The sequence below is a fragment of the Eublepharis macularius genome, chromosome 4 (assembly GCF_028583425.1).
Source record: "Eublepharis macularius isolate TG4126 chromosome 4, MPM_Emac_v1.0, whole genome shotgun sequence".
In the NCBI taxonomy this organism is placed as follows: Eukaryota; Metazoa; Chordata; class Lepidosauria; order Squamata; family Eublepharidae; genus Eublepharis; species Eublepharis macularius.
Window position 1 is genome coordinate 106,970,947 of NC_072793.1, and position 22,295 is coordinate 106,993,241.

The 22,295-nt window shown below is 43.4% G+C and overlaps 1 protein-coding gene across 5 annotated transcripts in view; it reads left to right on the plus strand.

Annotated features, from left to right (window-relative positions):
• The window catches only part of ATP2B2 (ATPase plasma membrane Ca2+ transporting 2), a 277,471-nt gene that overhangs the window by 253,112 nt on the left and 2,064 nt on the right, over positions 1-22,295 (plus strand). The window contains exon 22 of one of the 5 annotated variants that reach the window (XM_054977415.1): positions 13,408-13,494. The exons of 3 other annotated variants lie outside the window; for them this stretch is intronic. In XM_054977415.1, the coding sequence (XP_054833390.1) occupies positions 13,408-13,494 (87 nt within the window). Of the gene's footprint in view, positions 1-13,407; positions 13,580-22,295 lie in introns of all 5 variants that reach the window. One more of the 5 variants, XM_054977413.1, reaches the window with a different exon arrangement.

Sequence of the window (22,295 nt, forward strand, 5' to 3'; positions counted from 1 at the left end):
TTTGCTTATTTTGATTCCCTGATGACAACAAAGCGCAAGTGACTCATTTTTCATATCTCACCTTCTAAGTCTGTGTGAAGGGAGAGAAATGCACGTTCTGTCTCCTCATAAGGAAAAGTGAAGGGAGGATGAGTGATTCTGTGATTGAATATGGGATGGAGGAGCACTTACTTCTTGGGAGAGAAAATAACTTTTGTTGACTTGTTTTAATATCAAGATTACCTAATCAGAATAAGAAATTGGCACAACATTCTAAGAATTTATCTCAATGGTTAAAAGAAAAAAGGTTAGGAGAAAACATCCATTAATGGATCTTGTTTATAATATATAGCTTGGACCACATTAGATCTTATTTCTAAGTAAATGTGTAAATGCTAATGGTCAGGCTCATTTCTTCTAAGGAGACACAGACAATATTTTATAGAATCCTTCATCAACCAGAAAGTTCTTGCCTTTTCTTCTTTTTGAGACAATTAATATGAAATGGTTCTGACTAGGGAATTTCTCAGTTTTGAACTGTGTCAATGAGCAAAATATGTGAAAGAGAAATCCAGAAATGAAATAAGTACTTTTTATCTGTTGGAAGAAGCTGGACTGAAAATTAAAATAAATGTGTAAGTAAGACCTTATTGGGTTCAAAGTGAATACACATTTTGCTTAATCGTTGAGGACAGACCACTCATGTTCATCAGCTACCTCAGATTCCAATAATTTTGCTTAGCTCCATCCCGTTACTGCTGTATTCTGCAATAAATCTCAGCAACCCAGTTCTTTCAAGGCTGGGCTTATAGACAAGGTCTAAGATATCTTTGGCTCATGCCAAAAGACTTAAACCTATAACCATGCCAAAGCTTAAATACTAGTAACAGAGAGGGAAACAGAAGTTCAGCCCAGTTCTTATGCAGATGGAAAATGTTTTCCCAAGATTCACCTTCTCTGATAGAGCACAACTATGCAGATATTATGTCAGGCCATTCCCAATAACAGACCAATGGCAAAGACAGTTGAGGTTAATAATATGCATCTGAAGTCAGTAAAGGATTTCCATCTACCAAATGCAGTTCAGCCATGGATTCAGCCTACCGAAGTGGAATAAGGAGAGCAAACATCATAAACTGGAATAATAAAGGGGCCAGCTTTGTTTTACATTGCTTAAAAGGGGGATCTGCAGCTCACACAGGCCAAAACCCTCTTCCAAATCTAATTGCAATGTTGGCAGTTGGTGGAATGCAGAAGAGTCAGGCCTCCTCTATTTTTGCACCCCTGATCTTATGGGCATGACCATCCCAGCTCCAAGCCCTGTGCCATCTGGATATGACTCATGCTTCTCCTTGCCAAGTCTTCTTTAGTGTTTGAGGGAGGTGTGGCTCATCCTCATCTTCTAGCCATAAGGTCTGTGGGTCAAGTGTAATGGCATCCCTCAAAGGGTTCCCATCCCTGGTCCATGAAGGGCATTAAGGCCTCAGGATTCTAGTCTGAGATCCCTTCATTCTCCAGAGTGATGCCTCAGGGTGCTTACCTAAACTGTACTACCTACCTCTCAAGCAACATTTTCCTGTACTGCTACCACATTGGGAGGCAGTAGAGTGGGTGGGATCAGCTCACAGCTGAAGTTAGTAAAGGATCTCTATCTACCAAAGACAATTTAACCAATTATTCAGCTGTGAAACAATAACATTTATTGAAAATTAGTTAGATGAGTGGGATTCCTCATTCCCTTGCAATGCAATCCTAAATAGAGGTGGGCACAAACAAATATACAAACTAAAAAAACCCACGAACAGCTCAATCAGCTGTTCACGAACAAGCTGTTCATGAGGCACCATTGTAAACGAAAAAGTGGTCGTTTCATGCCTCGTTTGTTGCATTCGTCTGCTGTTTGTGAAGCCAGACAGTCAGGCACCTTCAAAGTTCCCTTGGCAATAGAGGCAGGGACTGCCTGAACTCTGTCTGCACTCCTTCTGTTGCCCTGGGAACCCCAATCAAAGCCCAACTTAGCTTGATAGGCAGGTTTCCTTCCAAGTGTGGAGCTCCAAATTGGTTACAATTGGTTAAATGGGAGCAGAGACCAGGGAGGGGGAGGGGGTGTTCTGTAGCCGTGGGCACTTCAATCTCATCCCTGCAAACCCTGTTAGGCACTTCTGACTGCCAACCACAGACCTGCTGCTTTGCTGTATGGGACTTCTGGTTATAAAAAGAAGCATGCTCCAAGCTCGGGCTTTTAGTTTCAGCAGGCGGTTGATTGGGAGAGAGCTGTTGCTAGCATTTTGGGAGAGAGAAAGGGAGAGTGCATTGGAGCTTGAATTTTTTTGTGTGTGGTGGAACAGGGATCTATCTGCTCTGGTTCCAGGGCTGCTGCCAGGCCCTGGAGCCAAGCTCAGTTGGCACCTCAGCTGAGGGCTCACACTGATTACTATAAGTACCTGATCTGGTCAGGTTTCTGGGATTGCTGGGCTAGGGCTCTACCCCCTCCCTCTGGTTCCAAGGCTGCTGCCTGGCTCTGGGGCCAAGCTCAGTTGGCACCTCAGCTGAGGGCTCACACTGATTACTATCAGTGCCTGATCTGGTCAGGTTTCTGGGAGTGCTGGGCTAGGGCTCTACCCCCTCCCTCTGGTTCCAGGGCTGCTGGCAGGCCCTGGGGCCAAGCTCAGTGGGCACCTCGGCTGAGGGTTCACATTGTTCTCTCCTTCTCCTTCTTCCTTAATTCTTGTTTGCTGGCACAATGAGGCTTTGGGCAGGGGGCAAGGGTGGTTGTGGGGGGAAGTGCAAAGATTAGGGGGAAGTGTAAAGATTCCCCTGGTTGCCACTCAGGAAGCAGTACTGGGCAGGGCTTGGGGGCAGCAGAACCTCCTGCTCCCCAAGATTCAGCTGTGGGGGCTGTGAAGGAGGCCAAAGAGCTCTTGCCACTGGGGGAAGAGGATCTCCTTAAACTTTTTGAGGAGGAGGAGGAAGGCCAGGGGTCCGTGGAGGAATGGTTGGGGTTCGATGAAACATTCATCCCGTCCCCATCCCAAACTCTCGGTGCTGTCCCTGCCTGCAGTCCACTCCTCACTCCATCTTCTAGTACCAGCTCTGCAGCATGGCCCGTAACCCTTCGTTCTCCTTCCCCTGGAACAGTTAGTGGGCCACGTTTCAAGCTCTCTGTATAGAGGCACTTTCGGGCCCTTCCGAATGATCCCCGTGTGATGCAGTGCCATGCCTGCAATGGCCTGGTGCGCAGGGGCAATGACCTGAAGCACCTGTCATCAACAGTCCTGAGTAGGCACCTGAAGGCACGCCACCCGAGCCTGTGGTCCCCACCCTCAGCCAGCAAAACATCCAGTGGGGGAAGAAAGAGGACTACCAGCTCTTCTGACCTGGGATCAGTGGGAGGGTCACCGGAATCCACCTCAAACAAGAAGCCTTGCCCCAAGGCTGCTGGTGGTGGGAGCGGAACGGTCAGGCAGGCCACCGTTGCGGAGGTTGTTCGCTCGGGGTCGGGGACAGTGCTGCTGAAAAGGGTGAGGTCGAGGGCTCAGGAGGCAGGCATTCATATCGTGGCAGAGACGATTGCCCTACAAGGATTCCCCCTATCCGTCGTGGAGGGCGTGGGCTTCCACAGGCTGCTTCAGCATTTCGCCCCATGGTTCTCCATGCCATCACGGTGCGCCATTGGCCATCGAGTTCTGCCTGCCCTCTACCAGTCTGTGCAAGACATGTTGCTCAGGGAGCTGTCGTCTGCCAAGGGCCGTACCATACACTTCACAGCAGACCTCTGGAGTGCTAGGTGAAGAACTGGGACCTGGAAACAGGTGCCATGCTTGACACCAGGATACAGGGTAGTTCTTCTCCAGGCCTGGGGGATGGACAATGTTCATATTGGAAAGAGGAGGATGCAGCCATGCATGGCTGAGTGCTTGCATCCTCTGCGCCACAAGGTGCCGTACCAAATGGCCTCCCTCTGTGGCCCCCGGATCAAGGGCAGCATTGCTATGCGGGTGGGTCAGATACAGCACTGGAAAAAGGAGCTCCGCAGAGCGGTGCTCCGTTTCCAGGCAGAGAAGGCAGGATGGATTGAACCGGGCAGCGCCAAGGGGCAGGTTGCGGAGGAGGGGGGAGGTGGAAAGAGAGCCATGCCAGGAGAGACCCAGTGAAAGGAGGCCACTCGATCTCTGGTCCTCATCTGTGGGCTGTGTGGTTGGCTGCAGCACAGTGGGTGCATCTCTCACAGTGGAGGACTCAACAGGTGCCATGGTGCGAGAGTATCTTGCGGAGCCCACGGAGCCCCTCATTCCAACCCCTTGGAGTATTGGGCGAATAATTCTGCTGTATGGCCAGACCTGTCCATCGTGGCAACCAACATCCTGTCCTGCCCTCCCACCAGCGTGCAGAGCAAGCAGGTGTTCTCCCACCTGGGAGACCTCCTCCATCCCCGCCGCACTCGTCTACACCCGGACCTGGTGGACATGTTGACCTTCGTTAAGGTCAACCTCAACCTGCTGGGATGTTCCTCCTTGGACCTTGGCCTAGCTGGGCTCTGAGCCACCCTGGTATACTGTGTTTCTAGGCCAAGTCCCTCTGCAGCATGCTCAAGATCTCTGGCCCACTGTCTGGCTCCAGGGCCAAAGCTACTTACAGATATCACCTGTTCCGTGGCTGCTCAGGTCAGGTTTTTGTGAGTGGTGGTCTCGTGGTCTAGCCCCCCTCAGTTCTCGGGCCGTCTTCCAATGACTGGAGCCAAGCTCAGTGGGTCTCTCGGATGAGGGCTCACACCGGTTTTTATTAGTGCCTGTCCTGCCAGATCTGGTCAGGTGTCTCTGAGTGGCTCTAGCTCCCCTCAGTTCTCGGGGCCACTTCCAAGGTCTGGTACCAAGCTCTGTGGGTTTCTCGGCTCACGGCTCACCAATGAAGGGGTCTTCCCGGTCCTGCTTCTCGATGCAGCTGGTAACCCTTTCTCCTCCTTTCTCTGACAAGTTCCTGGTCCCTATTTCAACCTCTCCCTCTCTGGAACCGCTCTGACCCTTCCCAACGACCTCTCCTGTCCATCCTGTCCTTTCTGCAAAGGCATGTATCCTCTTCTCCCTGACAAGTACCTGGTCCCTCTTTCAACCTCATCCTCTCTGGAACCCCTCAGACACCTCCCAACGTCCTCTCCTGTCCATCCCATTCTTTCCACCAAGGCAGGAAGGTGGGTCATGTCAGCTGCTGCCGCTCTCCCACAACTCAGTGGGTTTCTCGGCTCATAGCTCACAAATGAAGGGGTCTTCCCTGTCTTGCTCCACAATGCGGCCAGTAACCCTTTGTCCTTCTCTCCTTGACCAGTTCCCGGTTCCTCTTTCAACCTCTTCCTCTCTGGAACCGCTCAGATGCCTCCCAACCTCTCCTGTTCTGCCCATCGCATCCTTTCTGCGAAGACAGGAAGGTGGGTCATGTCAGCTGCCACTGCTGTCCCACAACTCAGTGGGTTTCTTGGCTCATAGCTCTCAAATGAAGGGGTCTTCCTGTTCCTGCTTCACAATGCAGCTGGTAACCCTTTGTCCTCCTCTCCCTGACAAGTTCCCATTCCCTCTTTCAACCTCCCCTTCTCTGGCTGGTGCCAAAACGACCCTTCCTCATGACTTGTTCTGCCCATCGTATCCTCTCCCTGACACGTTCCCAGTTCCTCTTTCAACCTCTCCCTCTCCAGAACTGTTCAGACGCCTCCCAACTCTCCTGTCCTGCCCATCCCATTCTTTCCGTGAGGGCAGGAAGGTGGGTCATGTCAGCTGCCACTGATGCCCCACAACTCAGTGCGTTTCTCGGCTCATGGCTCTCAAATGAAGGGGTCTTCCTGGTCCTGCTTTGCAATGCGGATGATAACCCTTTGTCCTCCTCTCCCAGGCAAGTTCCCATTCCCTCTTTCAACTTCCCCCTCTCTGGTTGGTGCCAAAACAACCCTTCCCCATGACTTGTTCTGCCCATCGTGTCCTCTCCCTGACACATTCTTGGTTCCTCTTTCAACCTCTCCCTCTTTGGAACTGCTCAGACGCCTCCCAACTCTCCTGTCCTGCCCATCCCATCCTTTCCATGAAGGCAGGAAGGTGGGTCATGTCAGCTGCTGCTGCTGCCCCGCAACTCAGTGCGTTTCTTGGCTCATGGCTTGCCAATGAAGGGGTCTTCCTGGTCCTGCTCCACAATGTGGATGATAACCCTTTGTCTCCCTGACAAGTTCCCTGGTGGTCCCACTTTCAATCTCTCCCTCTCCGGATGGAACCACTCCGACCCTTCCCACCAACTTGTCCTGCCCATCCTGTCCTTTCCGTGAAGGCAGGAATGTGGGTCATGTCTGCAGCTGCAGCTTTTGGGCATGAGGGACAGCTCAAAAGCTGTTGCAGATACAGTTGTGCTGCATGGTGCCCCCCCCCCATTCCATGGCACCTGCTGTCCCCTCTGAGCAGGGTGGAATGGGTCCCAGCTGTGACTCCTGTCCTTTCCGCGAAGGCAGGAAGGTGGGTCATGTCTGCAGCTGCTGCTTTTGGGCATGAGGGACACCTCAGCTGCTGTTGCACATATGGTTGTACAGCACAGTGCCCCCTATCCAAAAGCTGTTGCAGATACAGTTGTGCTGCATGATGCCCCCCATTCCATAGGCACCTGCTGTCCGTCTCTGAGCAGGGGGGAATGGGTCCTGGCCGCGACTCTTTTACGCAAAGGCAGGAAGGTGGGTCATGTTGGTGGCAGCCTCCGCTTTGACACAGGAGGGGTGGACAAGTCTCTCCAGCATCAGTCTGCACATTCCTTCAAGGTGAATCCCGTCACCCAGGGTGCTTAGTTTGGGCTGACCGGCCTCCCAGCTTCACAGTGCCTGGCTGGAGGGACCCACAACAGCATCAGCCTTCACTGCAATGCCATCTTCTGTAGGGTGCTGAATAGGCTGCCACGTCCATGACAGCAGGCGGGTGGGTGATGATGGGGGCAGCCCACAGCTCCCCACAGGGGCACCTACGTGTCTGCTCACAATCCCCTTTCTTTGGGGAACTGATGCATCCCCCAGGATGGGAAGGAAGGCATCCTCCACCACTTCAACAGCCAGCACATGAGACTCCATTTTTACATGTTAGGGGTGGGCCCCATCTCCCACCCTTGGTTCTTTCCTTCCAACTTTCTAATGACGGGATAACCCAGATATTTATGCAATCCATCTGTCTCCTCAATATCCCTGTACATGGTGTCTGTCTCTCCTGTTAATCCAATACAGGTATTCAATGTATCCATGCATTCCTCTATCCTGTACACCTATCCTATACAGCTATGCACCTGTCTATCAAGAAACCTATCTATCCCATGTACCTAACCGTCCAATGCTCCATGTCCAGCTGGTGTATTTGGGCAGCAACAACCTCTGCACCATGCGAGGTGTGGAGAACAGCATTCTCCCCAATGCCATGAAGTCCCCATCTGGTGGATGTATGTTGGTGTCTCTGAACCACCAGAGTGTGTGTTTGTGTGTGCAAGGCCTCCACGTATGACACCATGCCTTGCTGGAGGGTGTTCTTTGCAGGCTGTTGCTGGGTCATTTGATTATGCAGCGGCCACCAACATCACCCATTTTTCAACGTTGTGGTGAAAAGTAGCCACTGGGAGGCCTGGTGGGAGGGCACATGGGGGGTGCCGCCAGCGAGTGGCCAAACCCCCTGCCCCCTAGAGGGGAGGCAGCCTGCCAACTTCTCCCCCAGCCTGCCAGGCCTGGCGGCCACCAACAAATCCCACTTTATTACCTTGGCAGAAAGTAGCCTCTGGGAAGCCTGACGGGTGGGCACATGGGGTGTGCCGCTAGCAACCCCCCACCTCCTAGAGGGGAGGCAGCCTGCCACCACCTCCCCAAGCCTACCAGGCCCAGCAGCCACTGACATGACCCACTTTATTACCTTGGCGGAAAGTAGCCTCTTAGAGGCCTGGCGGTTGGGCACATAGGGGTGCCACCAGTGAGCGGCCAAACTCCATGCCCCCTAGAGGGAAGGCAGCCCACCACCATTTCCCCAAGCCCCCCAGGCCTGGCAGCCGCCAACATGACCCACTTTATTACCTTGGCAGAAAGTAGCCTCTGAGAGGCCTTGCAGGCAGGCACATGGGGGGTGCTGTCAACAAGTGGCCAACCCCCCCACACACACACCCGTATAGGGGAGGTGGCCCACCACTACCTCCCCAAGCCCACCAGGCCTGGCAGCCATCAACTTCAACCACTTTATTACCTTAGCAGAAAGTAGCCTCTGGGAGGCCTGGCAGGCAGGCACATGGGGGGTGCCGCCGGCAAGCAGCCACCCCCCAAGAACGGGAGGCAGCCCACCTTCAAGTCCACTGCTTGTACATGGGGCCAAAGTCAACTGGTGGCTCCAATTGTATCAAATGGGAGTTTCTTGGGGGTGTCAGATTTGGGAATGTATAACCCCAAGATCCATATTGCAATCTTGACCAAACTTGGATGATGGCTGGAGGAGAGCCTGCTGAACACTCCCTGTGAATATGGGCTCTCTAAGTCCAAAGGAGGCTGTTCTGGCCCCCCACGAACAATGATCAACAAACATGTTCATTAATGGAACATGTTCATTACTGTTTCTCTGTTCGTGTTTGTCGACGGTAACGAACAACGAACAGCATGTTTGGGTTTTTTTCCCATTCATGCCCATGTCTAGCCCTAAACAGAGTTAAACTCTTTTAAGAAATGCTCCTGTGCATTTGAAAGCTTTATTGACACACTGCAGCTAGAGCTGTACTTTTCACCTGATAGGTACATCTGTGTTGGCCAAACAGCTGTCTGTTAAGCAACTTGCAGTGGTGCAAGAACCAGGATAGGAAATAAAAGTTGGCAATGGAACAGAAGAGAATGGAATCCATCCTGGCATATACCCTTGTTGGAGAGCTGCCTACAAAGAGCCCAATGAGAGACAAGAACAGTAATGTGCAGTTTTGTAGTAGCAACAGGCAGCAAATATTCTGCTCATGGTATGAGCTATGGATTGAGAGAAAAGGCACCATCTACGAGCTTTTCCAAAAGCCTTCAAAAGAACTTTCCCTTCTGCATGGTGCATATCCTATTCCACCTGTATGGGTGACATTGCTACAGCCTAGTAACTGTGGAGGAGGAAAAGACTATAATACACAACAAATACATATTGCAGAAGGAGTGAGACCTTGGTGTCAGTTAAAGTTTGAGATGAGATTTCCCTCTCCCATGCGTACCTGAGTGGGGTGCCTAGGTCTTGCATCACCAACTTTTGTTTGTATCTTGACAAGGACTAATAGTAAATCTGTGAATTTGTACAAAGTGCTGCTTTTGTTTTATAGAATAGTCTCCCTCAAGATGTAAGTTAGGTACTCATGTTTTTGGAATTTTGGAAAGATGTAAAATGAGGGGAACAGGAAAGGGGGGCTGATACGGGTTTGGATGCTTGTTGGGAAATTGTCATTTGGTGAAAACCAAGAAAGGCCAACTGTTCAATGTACAGAAAATAATGTATTCAATAAAATCACAGTCAATGAATCACAAATAATGATTGTTTCTTCACACAGTTAGAGCAATGAATCACAAATGATAAAGCGCAAATATCCTGATATGTATAAACACACAGGACCACCAAATTACAATGTAATATCAATATAGTGTAGTGTATTACAAAACGTTAGGTCACCACAATGAAACAAGCTATACAGTGTCCTTTAATCTGTAGCAATCAGTGGAAAGTCTTGTTAATAATCGTGTGGGTGTTGTAAATCGAATACATTCATTTCACCGAAGGAGCCAATGGGCTCATGCTTGCATATTTGATATTCCCGTTTCATGGTAATTGCTTCCTCAGGGCAAATAATCTATAAAGAAAATATATTTCATAATACAAAATTGTTTACATTATACAAAAAATCACATTGAAGTGTATGACACCATCTGGATTGAATAATGACATGGATTTAAGTTGCTTCTTGTGATTTATTTTAGAAAGCTGGTTGTGGTCCCTTTAAGCTGGCAGATACAAAATAGGCATTGATTGAATGACTCAGCGGCATTGTTCCGCATTTACCCATTGTGGTGCTTGAAATCAACGTTGGTCTATATTTGTGTGTGTGTGTGTGTGGAGTGTCTATTGGGTAAGAGTAATTAGTGATACTTGGTGTTTATTTATTTATTTACTATTTTTGATGCGATTTTTTGTATAATGTAAACAATTTTGTATTATGAAATATATTTTCTTTATAGATTATTTGCCCTGAGGAAGCAATTACCGTGAAACAGGAATATCAAATATGCAAGCATGAGCCCATTGGCTCCTTTGGTGAAATGAATTTATTCGATTTACAACACCCACACGATTATTAACAAGACTTTCCACTGATTGCTACAGATTGAAGGACACTGTATAGCTTGTTTCATTGTGGTGACTTAACGTTTTGTAAAACACTACACTGTATTGATATTACATTGTAATTTGGTGGTCCTGTGTGTTTATACATATCAGGATATTTGAGCTTTATCATTTGTGATTCATTGCTCTAACTGTGTGAAGAAACAATTATTATTTGTGATTCATTGACTGTGATTTTATTGAATACATTATTTTCTGTACATTGAACAGTTGGCCTTTCTTGGTTTTCACCTTATGTTCAATTAGAAAGGTTGCCCTGTATATTTGTAGGGACATTGTCATTTGGCAGGCTGCTACTGTGCATTTCTCTGTATTGGCTAGTGTGTATGCTGTTCTTACTTCTATTTTTATTCTTTCCTAATGATGTGAATTGTTTAAATTGTTACCTGCCTTGGTTCCCATTTTTGGTGGGGGGAATGGGGGAATAGTAAGTTTAAGTAAATAATATGAAAAATATACCATTTTTCTAGAGTTCCCATCACCAAATGTGTGTTCTAAATACAAAAATAAATAAATAAAATATTCTAAGTGTACTTGACAGAAGGCCAGAGAGATGTAATCCCATAACCTATCATCTGAGATACAGGTTTCATGGAGGGGAAAGCAGTGATTAGTTGCAGACTTAATGGCTATCTTAAACTATACCATAGCTGTGCAAGTGTGGTAGGAGTATTTTTTTCACTTAAGATTGAGTTCAGTTAGAATGTTTATACTTATGTCTGTGTTGTTACTGAAGTCATACCATATTTTACACCAGCACCATGGAAAGCAGGAATGAGCTAAAGTGGTTTAGGATACTGACTAAGCTCAGCTCCTTCCTGGCATGTCCCCAGCATCGCCCATATTTGGCCTATATACCAACACATCCATGCTGACACTTGAGTTTACACCAGCATGAAATCTCCAGATACGTTGGCAATGTATCTCTGTTATGACAGCATAGGGCTTAGTTACTATTCTAAGCAGTTTAAAGACTATTCTAAGCAGTTTAGAGGCTTAGACTGGAGTAACTCATTGTATGATTGCACAGTAACTTTAGGATTACACAGCATGTCAAAGTTTAGTAAATGCCTTAGGACTATATTGATATTGCTATCATAATATAGATGAATGCCTTATTCCTTGTCTTGTAAAGATTTTTCTAGTTTGATTTTTCTTTCCTGCTATGATTCTAGTTCTCTTTTTTATATTGTCCCTATTGACTTCAAATAGAATGCAAAACTGAAAAGGAATCTTGTGGTGTTTTAAACACTGAAAGATTTGTTGAAGTATAATCACATGCTGTAGCCCATGAAATAATATTGGAATTAATTATTTGGATCTCTGAAAAATGGCACCTTCATAGTAGGCTCTTAACTGGGAGTCTTAAGTACTTTTGAATTGTCTGTAATGGAGAATGCAGCATGATTCTACATTACCAAAAATCTGTTCTGTATTTACTTCTAATTTAAGAAGGATAATTTCATAATGTTAAATGTAACTTTCTTGAATATATTTCTACATTTCTCAATATAGCTAAGTGTGACCTTATGTACAGATTTGTCTTATGCTATCTAATGGAAGATAATGGTGTATTTTGTAGGAGAGTGGCAGTGTTAAGTCTCTTCCAACTAAAATAAACAATAGTCTTCTGGCACTTTAAAAACTAACAAAAACTTACTCACTCCAGCATAAACGTTCGTGATTTTGCTGCTACTATTTGGTTCTAAAATACTATTTTTTATTTATTTTACAACAGTTTTGCATTGATTGGCTCTACCTTAATGGCCAGAATACCCCTTAATGACAAGCACCAATATAGGAGTTTTATTTAGTCACAGCTGAACAAAATGCCTGACAAAAAGTCTATAGTAATATTTACAGTAACAAATTTGTAGCTTGGTATTTAATGTTTTTTGTTTCCAAGGAATATGGCATGTAAGGATTAGTCCAAATACTGATTGCAGGCTCAGAATTATGAGGCAGGTGCCTGTAATTGCAGATTTTAGGTGGCAAATTATCAGACTTTAAAAATTATATTTTAAGTTTGGGGAAACATTTTAATTTCCTGTTTCAGAAACATATTCTGGGGGACTTGGCAGGAAAAGTTGTAAATTGTTTGTAAATGAAAAAATATAAAATACTCTGAGCTTTCACATCAGTTATATAAGAAATTTAGAGGATCAACATTTACTAATTTTTTTAAAAAATGTTATAGTTAAGATGAAGATATTATTAGAGATAATAATTTATTAATCAAAACTTGTTATTTCAATCTATTTTAATGATATTTATGTTTATAATAAATTTTCCCCTCCATTTCTAATAAAATCTACATGCAGATATAATGTACATAAAAACAACAGTTGGATTCTGTACTACTGTGAACAGAGTAAGTTAGTGGAAATGATATTAACTGCCTTCCCCTGCAGTCCCTAAGACTATTCTGAAGGGTCAGGAGCAAATGACATGAATGAAAAAGCTGGAAGAAAAAAATACACAGAAATTTCTGTTTACAACTCTAGCACAAGTTCTTACGTGACTTGTTCAAGAAAGAAGCCCATTTTCTCCATCTGGCTTAAGCTCTGTGAACCACATCTCATGTTGTTCTCACGAAACCTTCAAGAATGATTTTCAGTAGGCTTAGGGGGGCTGCAATTTGGAGGGGGAACTGACAAAAATAATTTGCATGAACTCATGTTTTAAAAGTAAAGAATCCCACCCTTTAGTCTGTAGGAATATCTGAAACATAATAAGGCAGTGCAATCATAAGCCTGGATCAGATGGCACAGATCTCTCGACAACATTGTTATCCTCGGTACCATAATCATTCTGAATCTAACACCATAAATTGGCACAATTGTGATGGTTCTGCATAACTTGCCCTACACAGAAACTGCCTGTCTACAGTTCTCCATTTTTAAGGGAACCGTCATTTATGGAAATATCATTTGTATGAGCAGCTGAAAATGACTAAAAATATTATTCCTGCCAGTTGCGAAGCTTGTATCCATTCCTCAAGCAACTTGTCTCATTCTTTCCTCCGTTGCAGATCGAAGTAGTCAATACTTTCAAGAGTGGCACTTCCTTTCAGGGAGCTCTCAGGAGACAATCCTCCGTCACCAGCCAGAACCAGGATGTAACCAATATTTCTAGCCCTAGCCACGTTTCGTTATCCAATGCTCTTTCCTCTCCTACCAGCACACCTGCTGCGGCAGCTGGGCGTGAGTGTGTATTCTTAATGCATCTGATTACAGAGATGCCAATTTACTAGGCAGTCATTCAGTACTGAGCCACTGAACCCCCTTTTCCACCCTTTACGTTATGGACTAAGTCACATAGCTAGAATATTTGCACAACTTGGTGGATTTGGATGCACTTTCTTTATAGGTCTTCATGCTCTCCAATATATCTGTCAGTACCTATCCTTACAGTGTGAATGCCAATCTCTTCTAAAGTATAAATGTCTTTAAATGACACATCTCTGCACTGTTCATATGCTCATGTTTTTCCTAAAACCTTTCAAATTACTTTTACTATTGCCTCATCTTTCCAAAGATGCTTTGCTCTACAGACCATTAAGCTAGGGAGTCTACTCATACATTCAATGGAGTACAGAATGATTCGCAAATGAAATATCACTCAAATATGTTTCCTTATTTATTTTATATTCCACCTTTCTCCCCTAACCAAGGTGGCTAACAGAGTTAAAAATATACATAATACACATCTTAAAAACCATTAAAACCAAATAAATATGCATTGTTCAAAAATGCACATAAAATAAATAAAATACACATACAAAAACAGGGCAGGAAGGCCTGCTCACTGAGGGAATGCTAAGGGAAACAAAAACTCTTCACCTGCTGGCAGAAGACGACAACAAAAGGGACAGGCGAGTCTCTATGGGGAGGGAGTTCCAGAGTTTCAGTGCCACAATCAAAAAGGCCCTTTTCCAGGTTACTATCTGCCTAATCTCAGCAGGAGGAGGCACAAGAAGCAGGGACTTGGAAGATGACCATAGTGGTAGAGTAGGTTCATAAGGGAGTAGGCAGTCCTTCAGGTATGCTGGTCCCAAGCTATGTAGTGTTTTAAAGGACAACAGCAACCCCTTGAATTGTGTCCAGAAACAAATTGGGACCTAATGAAGATGTTTCAACACTGGAATGATATAGTCCCTATGATTCACTCTGGTCAAATTTCTAGCTGCAGCATTCTGTGCCAGCTGAAGTTACGGAGTGCTTTTCAAAAGAAGCCCGATGTGGAGTGTGTTGCAGTAGTCTAATCTAAATGTAACCATGACATGCACCACAGTGGCCAAGTCTTTTCTGCCCAGGAAAGACTGCAGCCAGCTAACCATTTGAAGATGATAAAAGGCACTCCTGACCACAGCTGCCTCCTGCTTATCCAGCAGTAGGCCTGGGTCCAAGAGCACCTCCAAACTACATGTTCCTTCAAGGAGAATACAATCCTATCCAGGACAAGTGTTTATATACACAGTTTTCATTGGACAGTGGGTTGGATCCAGTGATTCACTTATGTAAGTATTGTAGATCTTACCTGCTTTTACCTGCTCCCCAACAACAGTTCCTTCCAGCTCAGGAAAAGCTGATTCCCAGAGGTACAGAACTATATGGAACAACAGATTTGTGTTTGTGGGTGAGGAGGGAGAAGAAGTGATTTTACTCCCTGTTCTCTTTTTTGTTAGCATAGCTCCAATGATAGAAAAGACAGGAGGAGCTATTTCACTTCCTTGCTCCTTTTTCCTGCAAACTTGCATGGCTATTAGACCACACAGATCTTGCAACTCTAGGGAATCAACTTTCCCAGTGCCAAAAGGGACTGTTGGAAGCAAGTAAAAGTGGGGAAGATCCAAGACTATTTACATTTCTGGATTCCACCCAGTATCCTTGTGTATTATTTCTACAAACAGGGAAAAAATCACATAGCCTAAAAAATTATATAGAGATAATCTTCCTATGTATGCACCATCACTAACATATTCCTACAGACAAGTGTTAAGATATACTAAGCTAATGTTACTTATTACTTGCCCCGGTAGGGAAAACATGTACTGCAGGAAGAAATAGAGAGTTGTGGGCAGGTGAGGTAAGCAAGGAGTGATGTAGGAGTGCAAGAAGCAAAACAGCGATAGCTCACAGCTGCCTCCTCAGACTCCAGACAGAAGGAGGCAAGAAAGCCCCCAAGGGAAGCCTTTAACATCAGCCCTCCCCCACAGCCCTGCCCCCCTGTCCACCAGGCCACCTCTCTCTGGGTGGCCCGTCACAGCATAGGAATTTGCACAGGTGCCCCCTCCTTCCCCACCACTGTGGCCTGATGAAACAGACAGGTGTACCCCACAGGGAGCACCGCACACCCTGACAGCAAAGAAATCACCACCTGGGGGAAGGGGGCCCACTCCAGCATCCTGTTTCTGTCCCAGTGCCCAAAAACGTCTCTCATAAGTCAGGAAGCCCTGCTTACTTGCCTCAATATGGAAAACATAGACATTATGTTTTCCCTATCAGGACAAATACCAGATTCAAGGATGATTTACAATGAGAAAACAGCATCATGGAAAACGTTAAAACTCCCTCTCCCAGTACTACTGTCCTGTTCTGAGGCTGCTATTCATAGAAATGTAAAGAGACTGGAGGTCCAGTCATAGATCTCGGCAGAACTATTAAACAAGCCCCCTCTTCAGCCACATATATTAAGGATGGGGGAGAAGAATACCTTATTTCTCATATTATCTAGGATGTTTTAGAATGCAGCTTGGGACCTTAAAAATCATTGGACTTTTTATGCTGTTAATGTTTTGTTCATGAGGTATCAAATTTCTGGAGGCTCAAAGCGAGTGTCCCTGTTTTAACTTAAAGCTTACATAATACTCCAAAGCATTATAATTTTTTTAAAAAATTTCTTACAATGACATTTAATGATGTTGTGTTTCTTGTAGAAGAAAAGGATCCTTCAAGAATGAATAGCCCCTGGTAGACTTTGGGAAAGAACTCGTATTCTCTCTTCATCCCCCTTTCTCCAATTAAATGTAAATTAGATAATGATAGAGATTTTTTTAAACCAGTATTTTTCACAGACTTAATTGTCTGAGGCCCACTAACTTTTACCTGTCTGGCTGTGTCCCTGAGGAGGAATATTTACATTTAGGGACTCAGCAGGACAATGTTTGAATTTTTTTTTTTACAAATTAATTATTAATTTGTAAATTGAATTTTTCATACCATTCAGATATATTAAACTGATTTTAACTTTAAATAAAGGATGGGTGCTTAAGTTTTACAGTTGTCATAAATAGTATCATTTAGCTCCAAAGGTATCTTTCTACTCATGGGATTGTGGCTTACAGAAGGATTCATTCTGTGAACGTAAGGACCAGCTCCATGAGAGCATTGTTTAGACCTAATTGTATGCTATAAAGTCCATTTTTATAATGTCTGTTTAACAGGGCCAGCCAAGTCATTATCAAGTGATGGGATTGTTTGCCTTGCCCCACACATTGCTTTTATAATATCAAAAATGTCTATTCATGGCAGCTAATGAAGGGTAGCTGTTGCATTCATTTATTCTACACAGATAAATACAGTTTTCTAAATGGTCCTTAATTTATATTATCAGTGCAATCCTAAGCAAAGTTACTCTCTTCTAAGTGTACTGAAATTAATGGTCTTAGAAGGATGTAACTGTGTAGGACTGCTCTATTAAACACACTAAATTTTATGAAGTAATTACAAACCAGAGCTTTTTGCTATATTTTGAACTATTTGCTTTGGTCTCATGAAAGCTGATGAATAAAGGTTAGTGGGGTTAGATCTTTTCCAAGCAACCACCTAATCACATGCTCCAGAAAAATTTCTAGAAGGCAGACAGGGACCAGCATACAAGAAATGGAATTATGAAGGCTACTTACACTGTCCCTCTGAAGTAGTAACACTGTGAGTGTTATTCAATCTGTGGCTGGCATTGGAAGTTAACTCTGCTTAGAATGGATCCCAATATACTTCTGTCTACATATCTTCCTTTCATCAATCACATCATCTCTTTTATCATACTATTACATTAAAAACTGAGAAACCTGTGCTTTATTCTAAAAAAACCCAATTAAGTAGGTATTACTTTATATTATACTGTTTTAGAGATAAATTTACAATGATATTTGATGCTTCTGTAAAGTTTTTTGGTTAGGGTATTGGTTATACAAAGGTTTAAAGATGTATGATAATTGGAAATGAATAGTTGAGTGAAATTTATTTTGGGGTATTTTTATAGGTTTTGATATACTGCTCTCTTTGAAGGCTACCTTGCTAGTGTGCATTTTAAGGCAGTCAACAGTGGGAGGAAAATAAGACACCTTACCTTGCAATTTATTTTACTTATTTTGAAAAAAAGATGCAGTTTTTTTAAACATTATGGTCGTCCACTAGCCCAGTGATATTCTATATGTGGTTGGGCACTGTGCAAGGTTTCCTTATGTATAGCTGGAATATACTGGCTAACACCCATTCATGTGTTTACCTGATTCTGATAATCCTTTCTTCTTTTTTGAAGAACTGGGCATATGTTCTGGTGATGTACCAATATATGCTCCAGGTAACATAAAATATAATATATGCAAAGGGTATGAATGTGCACTGTCCCAGAATCCTCAGGAAATGCTGAGGGATCCCAGTGGATTTGAAAGGATATAAACTGGTACCTATGTCTTAAGTCCAAGCACAACATTAGTCCAATTTCTATATTTACTCACTTCCTTTTTAATATTTCAGAGTATTCAAAATACTGTGGGCCATGCAGATGCTTCAAGGTCACCCATAGGCCACGAAGCTTGCCAAGTCTCCTGCTATAGCAGGAAGCCTTCTGCGCAAGTCCCTGACTCCTGTTGCTGATGGGAGAAAAGTAACAGAAAAATCACCATCACATCGATGGTGTGATGTTGTTTCTACACCAAACCCCCAAGTGACATCACACCACTCTAAGATTCAGTAAGTTTGGCCCAGAAATGATGTCATACCATCAACGTGATGGTACCTCCCACCTGCCAGTCTCTCACCAGTTGCCAGACCTTATAGGCAACCTTGCACATATTCATTTGTTTGTAGAGATAAGCAATGCTTCCACGGGGAGGGGGTGTGTCTCTCTGATGTGGTTACTACCATTTCCATCATGACATCAGCTTGAAGAAGAATCTCTGGAACTGCAATGGTTGTACATACAGCCCTGCACATTGTGATGCCAGTTCACACAAAAAACTGCATGTTAATGCTCCCAAGATACTCATATACAGACACCCAAAAATGTGAACTGGCCTTCAATGTTTTCAGTATTCTAAATATATTTCTAAATGGGGAAAACCTGACATATGAGCTGTCACTAATTCAGCATCTGGTTAGCCTTTGTATAACCATCTCCCTAACCAAGAACAGCATCAGTTAAACCTAAAAGTTGGCATCTCTTGGCAAAACTTTGTTTTACAAACTAATCTCCTTACTGTCCTTTCAATAGAATTGAATCATTTGCTTTTGCAGTGCCCTACTCTCTACTTTCTGAATATTAAATGTGTTTGTTTTCCCAGAGGGCTAGAGATCACTGGACAAAAGGGTTCAGCAGGAGAGAGTGAAATTAAAAGAGGTTGTGAGTCTTTAACCTTGAGCCTGACATGAATGTGAACCAAACTCAAGATACTTGGCTTATATGAAGCCAGGTAAACATTCGAGTATAAGCCCATATGCTACCTAATATGTAACATTTGTCAACCTGAAAAATAATCCTATGCATTTAAGTGGTACTATTGTACTTAAGAGTGGTATTCTAGACTTCATCAGATTGTTTTCTTTCCCAATGGGAATAAAAATCTGCAGTATGTAAAAACTATATTTATCATTTCTATGTATAATGTAAATATCTTTATGAAATATGAAATAACATTCAGGTTGGGACAAACTGAAATACTTTTTATTACAGCTACAGAGAAGAAAGAAGTGGAAACTTAAGTCACGTCAAAATGTCCTGAAGTGTTGTCCCCCACCCTACCCAAAGTCCTTTGTTAAGAACAGTTCATTCTTTCTGTTGCACCCATTACTTGTGAGAAAAGGGAGCTGTACTTCATTGTTTGTCATACCTTGCCATTGTTCGTTCATAAGCAACATCCATTACATTATTGCCATATAGCTGAAATCTAATTCTGGTCCGTCTATCATATATGTATACACACACACATGCTTCCCTTTAAAAATGATACTACTTGAGGGCAATGGGATAGGTCTTAATGATTTCTGAGCAGAAAAATATAGTGCCAGAAATATATAAACTGTAGAAATATATAAACTGCAACCCTGAATGCATGTGTTTGAGTTTTGAGAGTTCCTTTTCTCACAAGATTCGCTCACAGAATCCCCAAACGACAGGTAATTATTGAATTGTTTGGCAAATGCTATATCTGTCACAATCCCATAGAATATAAATATAATACTAATATTCCTAGCAAACGAAGTCTGAATTATTATAATACTTATTAAAAAATTGCAAAATGCATGTGAACATATTTTCATTTATGCAGGGGTCATTTCGTAGAAAAAGAGCTGGAGGAACTCATTAGCATAACTCATTAGCATAACCCATTAGCATATGCCACACCCCTTGCCATCACTGGAAGTGTGTTGGCATAACTGATTTGCATATGCCACACCCCCTGACATCACCTATCCTGGCTGTTTTGGACCCAATCCTGGCCACTCAGGGCCAAAATTGGGCTCAAAATGGCAAAAAGCGGCTGAAAATGACTGAAAAGGGACCCAAAAGGGTCAGGATCAGGCTGCTGCTGAGTGGGAGAGTGATCCACCACCCGTCAGAGGCCCTGACATGTGACCTCTTTGGGAAACTGCTGGAACTGCATTCCTACGCATTCCCCCTCAAAATGAGCCCTGCATTTATGAAGTTCATTATATTGCATTTAGCATACAGAATTTTCACAGTTGTTTGTTCTCACATATTCACAATCCCACTCTGAGATGGGACTTCAGTTTTTGAACTATATGTTGTCTCTTTAATAAAATGAGATTCTCTCATCCCAGTTTATATGTATATGTACAAAAACCTGGCAAAACTGAATTGAAGGCACAGGCTTGTAAGATCAGAATTAAGTTTAGATCTAGCTGCTCAGAAATGTATCATAATTAATTCATAAGGCCATAAACATTCCTTCTGATGCATGCTTTTCTTTCTCCCTCTTCTTTCCTGAACTCTATTACAACTTGTTCAAGGCATTCTTTACTGCTGCATGTCAGAGATGAGCGGACAAAGCAAGAAAGCACTTAGATGAACATTTAGATTCCTTTACCATAAATATTTGACAAAGCTGAGGCTGATGAAATGTAAACAAATTAAGGACCATGCAAGGAAACACTTTTGTTCCAGAAAAGGGGCTTTTGGGGAGAATGAGATATTTTCTGAATTACAGTGAAAAGTTTACACATGCACACTTTTTTTTTTTTTTGTGCACTGGTTCAGTGCTGCTTGTGATTCCAATGAACAGCTACTTTGGCATCCTTTAAAAAAATAGCCCTGCCTCCTAGTAATGATGACATCATCATGCAGAAGGTTGGGCTTTGCTACATGCTGAAATCATGAAATGCAGTTGAAACTAGCTAGGCCAGTGTGAGTGTATTATCTTCACTGCTGTTTCAACCCAGCCAAAATTGTCTGGCCATGTGACAAGGCCACTGTTACTATAAAGAAGTGCTTTATAAGAAAAAAATGTCACAAACGTTACAGCTGATATGATTCGTAAAGAACAGCATCTGGATGCAAAGGATGGGGTGAGGGAGGTGAACCACCTTTATAAGTGTCAGGAAATAAGTTACCTCTAATTTTTATTTATTTATTTATTAAATGTATAGTCTGCTCTCCCCACAGGTGGTCTCAGAGTGAATATCATCATATATAGTATAATCACAACAGAATCACAATTAAATCCCATTAAAAGTAAAGTATAATTTAGTAAACATAGATTCTAAGCAGCAAGCCATATTGCATAAACCCAACCAAATATTCTCCAAATAAACTCCAGTTCATGGGGAAAAATCACCCAAAAATGGACCTCTCGGAGATGATAAAATAAGGGACACATTTTATGGCTGAGGGAGAAAATGTTTGCAGAAGTGCAACACCTGTTTCAGATCTGCAGTAATACCTGTAGTCCAAATAAAGAGAATACCATTCTGGCTGCCAAGGCAGCATCCCTAACTGCCTGATTCTAAGCATGTTTACTCAGCAGTAAGTTCCAAGATATCGATGGAATTTACTCCCAAGTGAGTATGCTTAGGATTTCAGCATGAGTGATACCAGATAACGTAGAACTGTATGTTAAGAACTGCTTAAGAGCTTACTGCATGATGACTTTTAACAGCATGAAGTAGTCATCCCCAACCCCTTGGAAATCCAAAGATAGCAGCACAGGGTTTATCATGACACAAGAGGTTAGAAACTGGTGTCTTCACCTTTTACTACAGCTGCCATGTGGTAAACTTGTAAAAAGTTAACAAATAGTTCCTTGTTACTTGTTATTAACTTCTCCATTGTGCAGTCTTTTTAAAAAATCAGAGGGGAACCTACTTTTTCCCAGTCAAATATTGATCTGCACAGTTTTCTTTCAGAATTTCTAGCAAGTCTCATGCAGAGTTTTCTAACATAGCTTGGAGTTTTGGACTCTCTCTGGGTTTAGAATCTGTCCCCTACCTCCAGTTTCGGATGTGTTAGGCATAAGAGTTTCCATTAAATGGGGTCTAAGAAGCACACATGCTAGCTAGTGGAATACTTGCAACAGTTCTGCCACAAGCATGTACTAGTGGTATCTCATTCTGATTAGCATTAATTCTTCATTAATAATTGGTGTCCAAACAAAAGATCAGCAACTCCACAATTCAT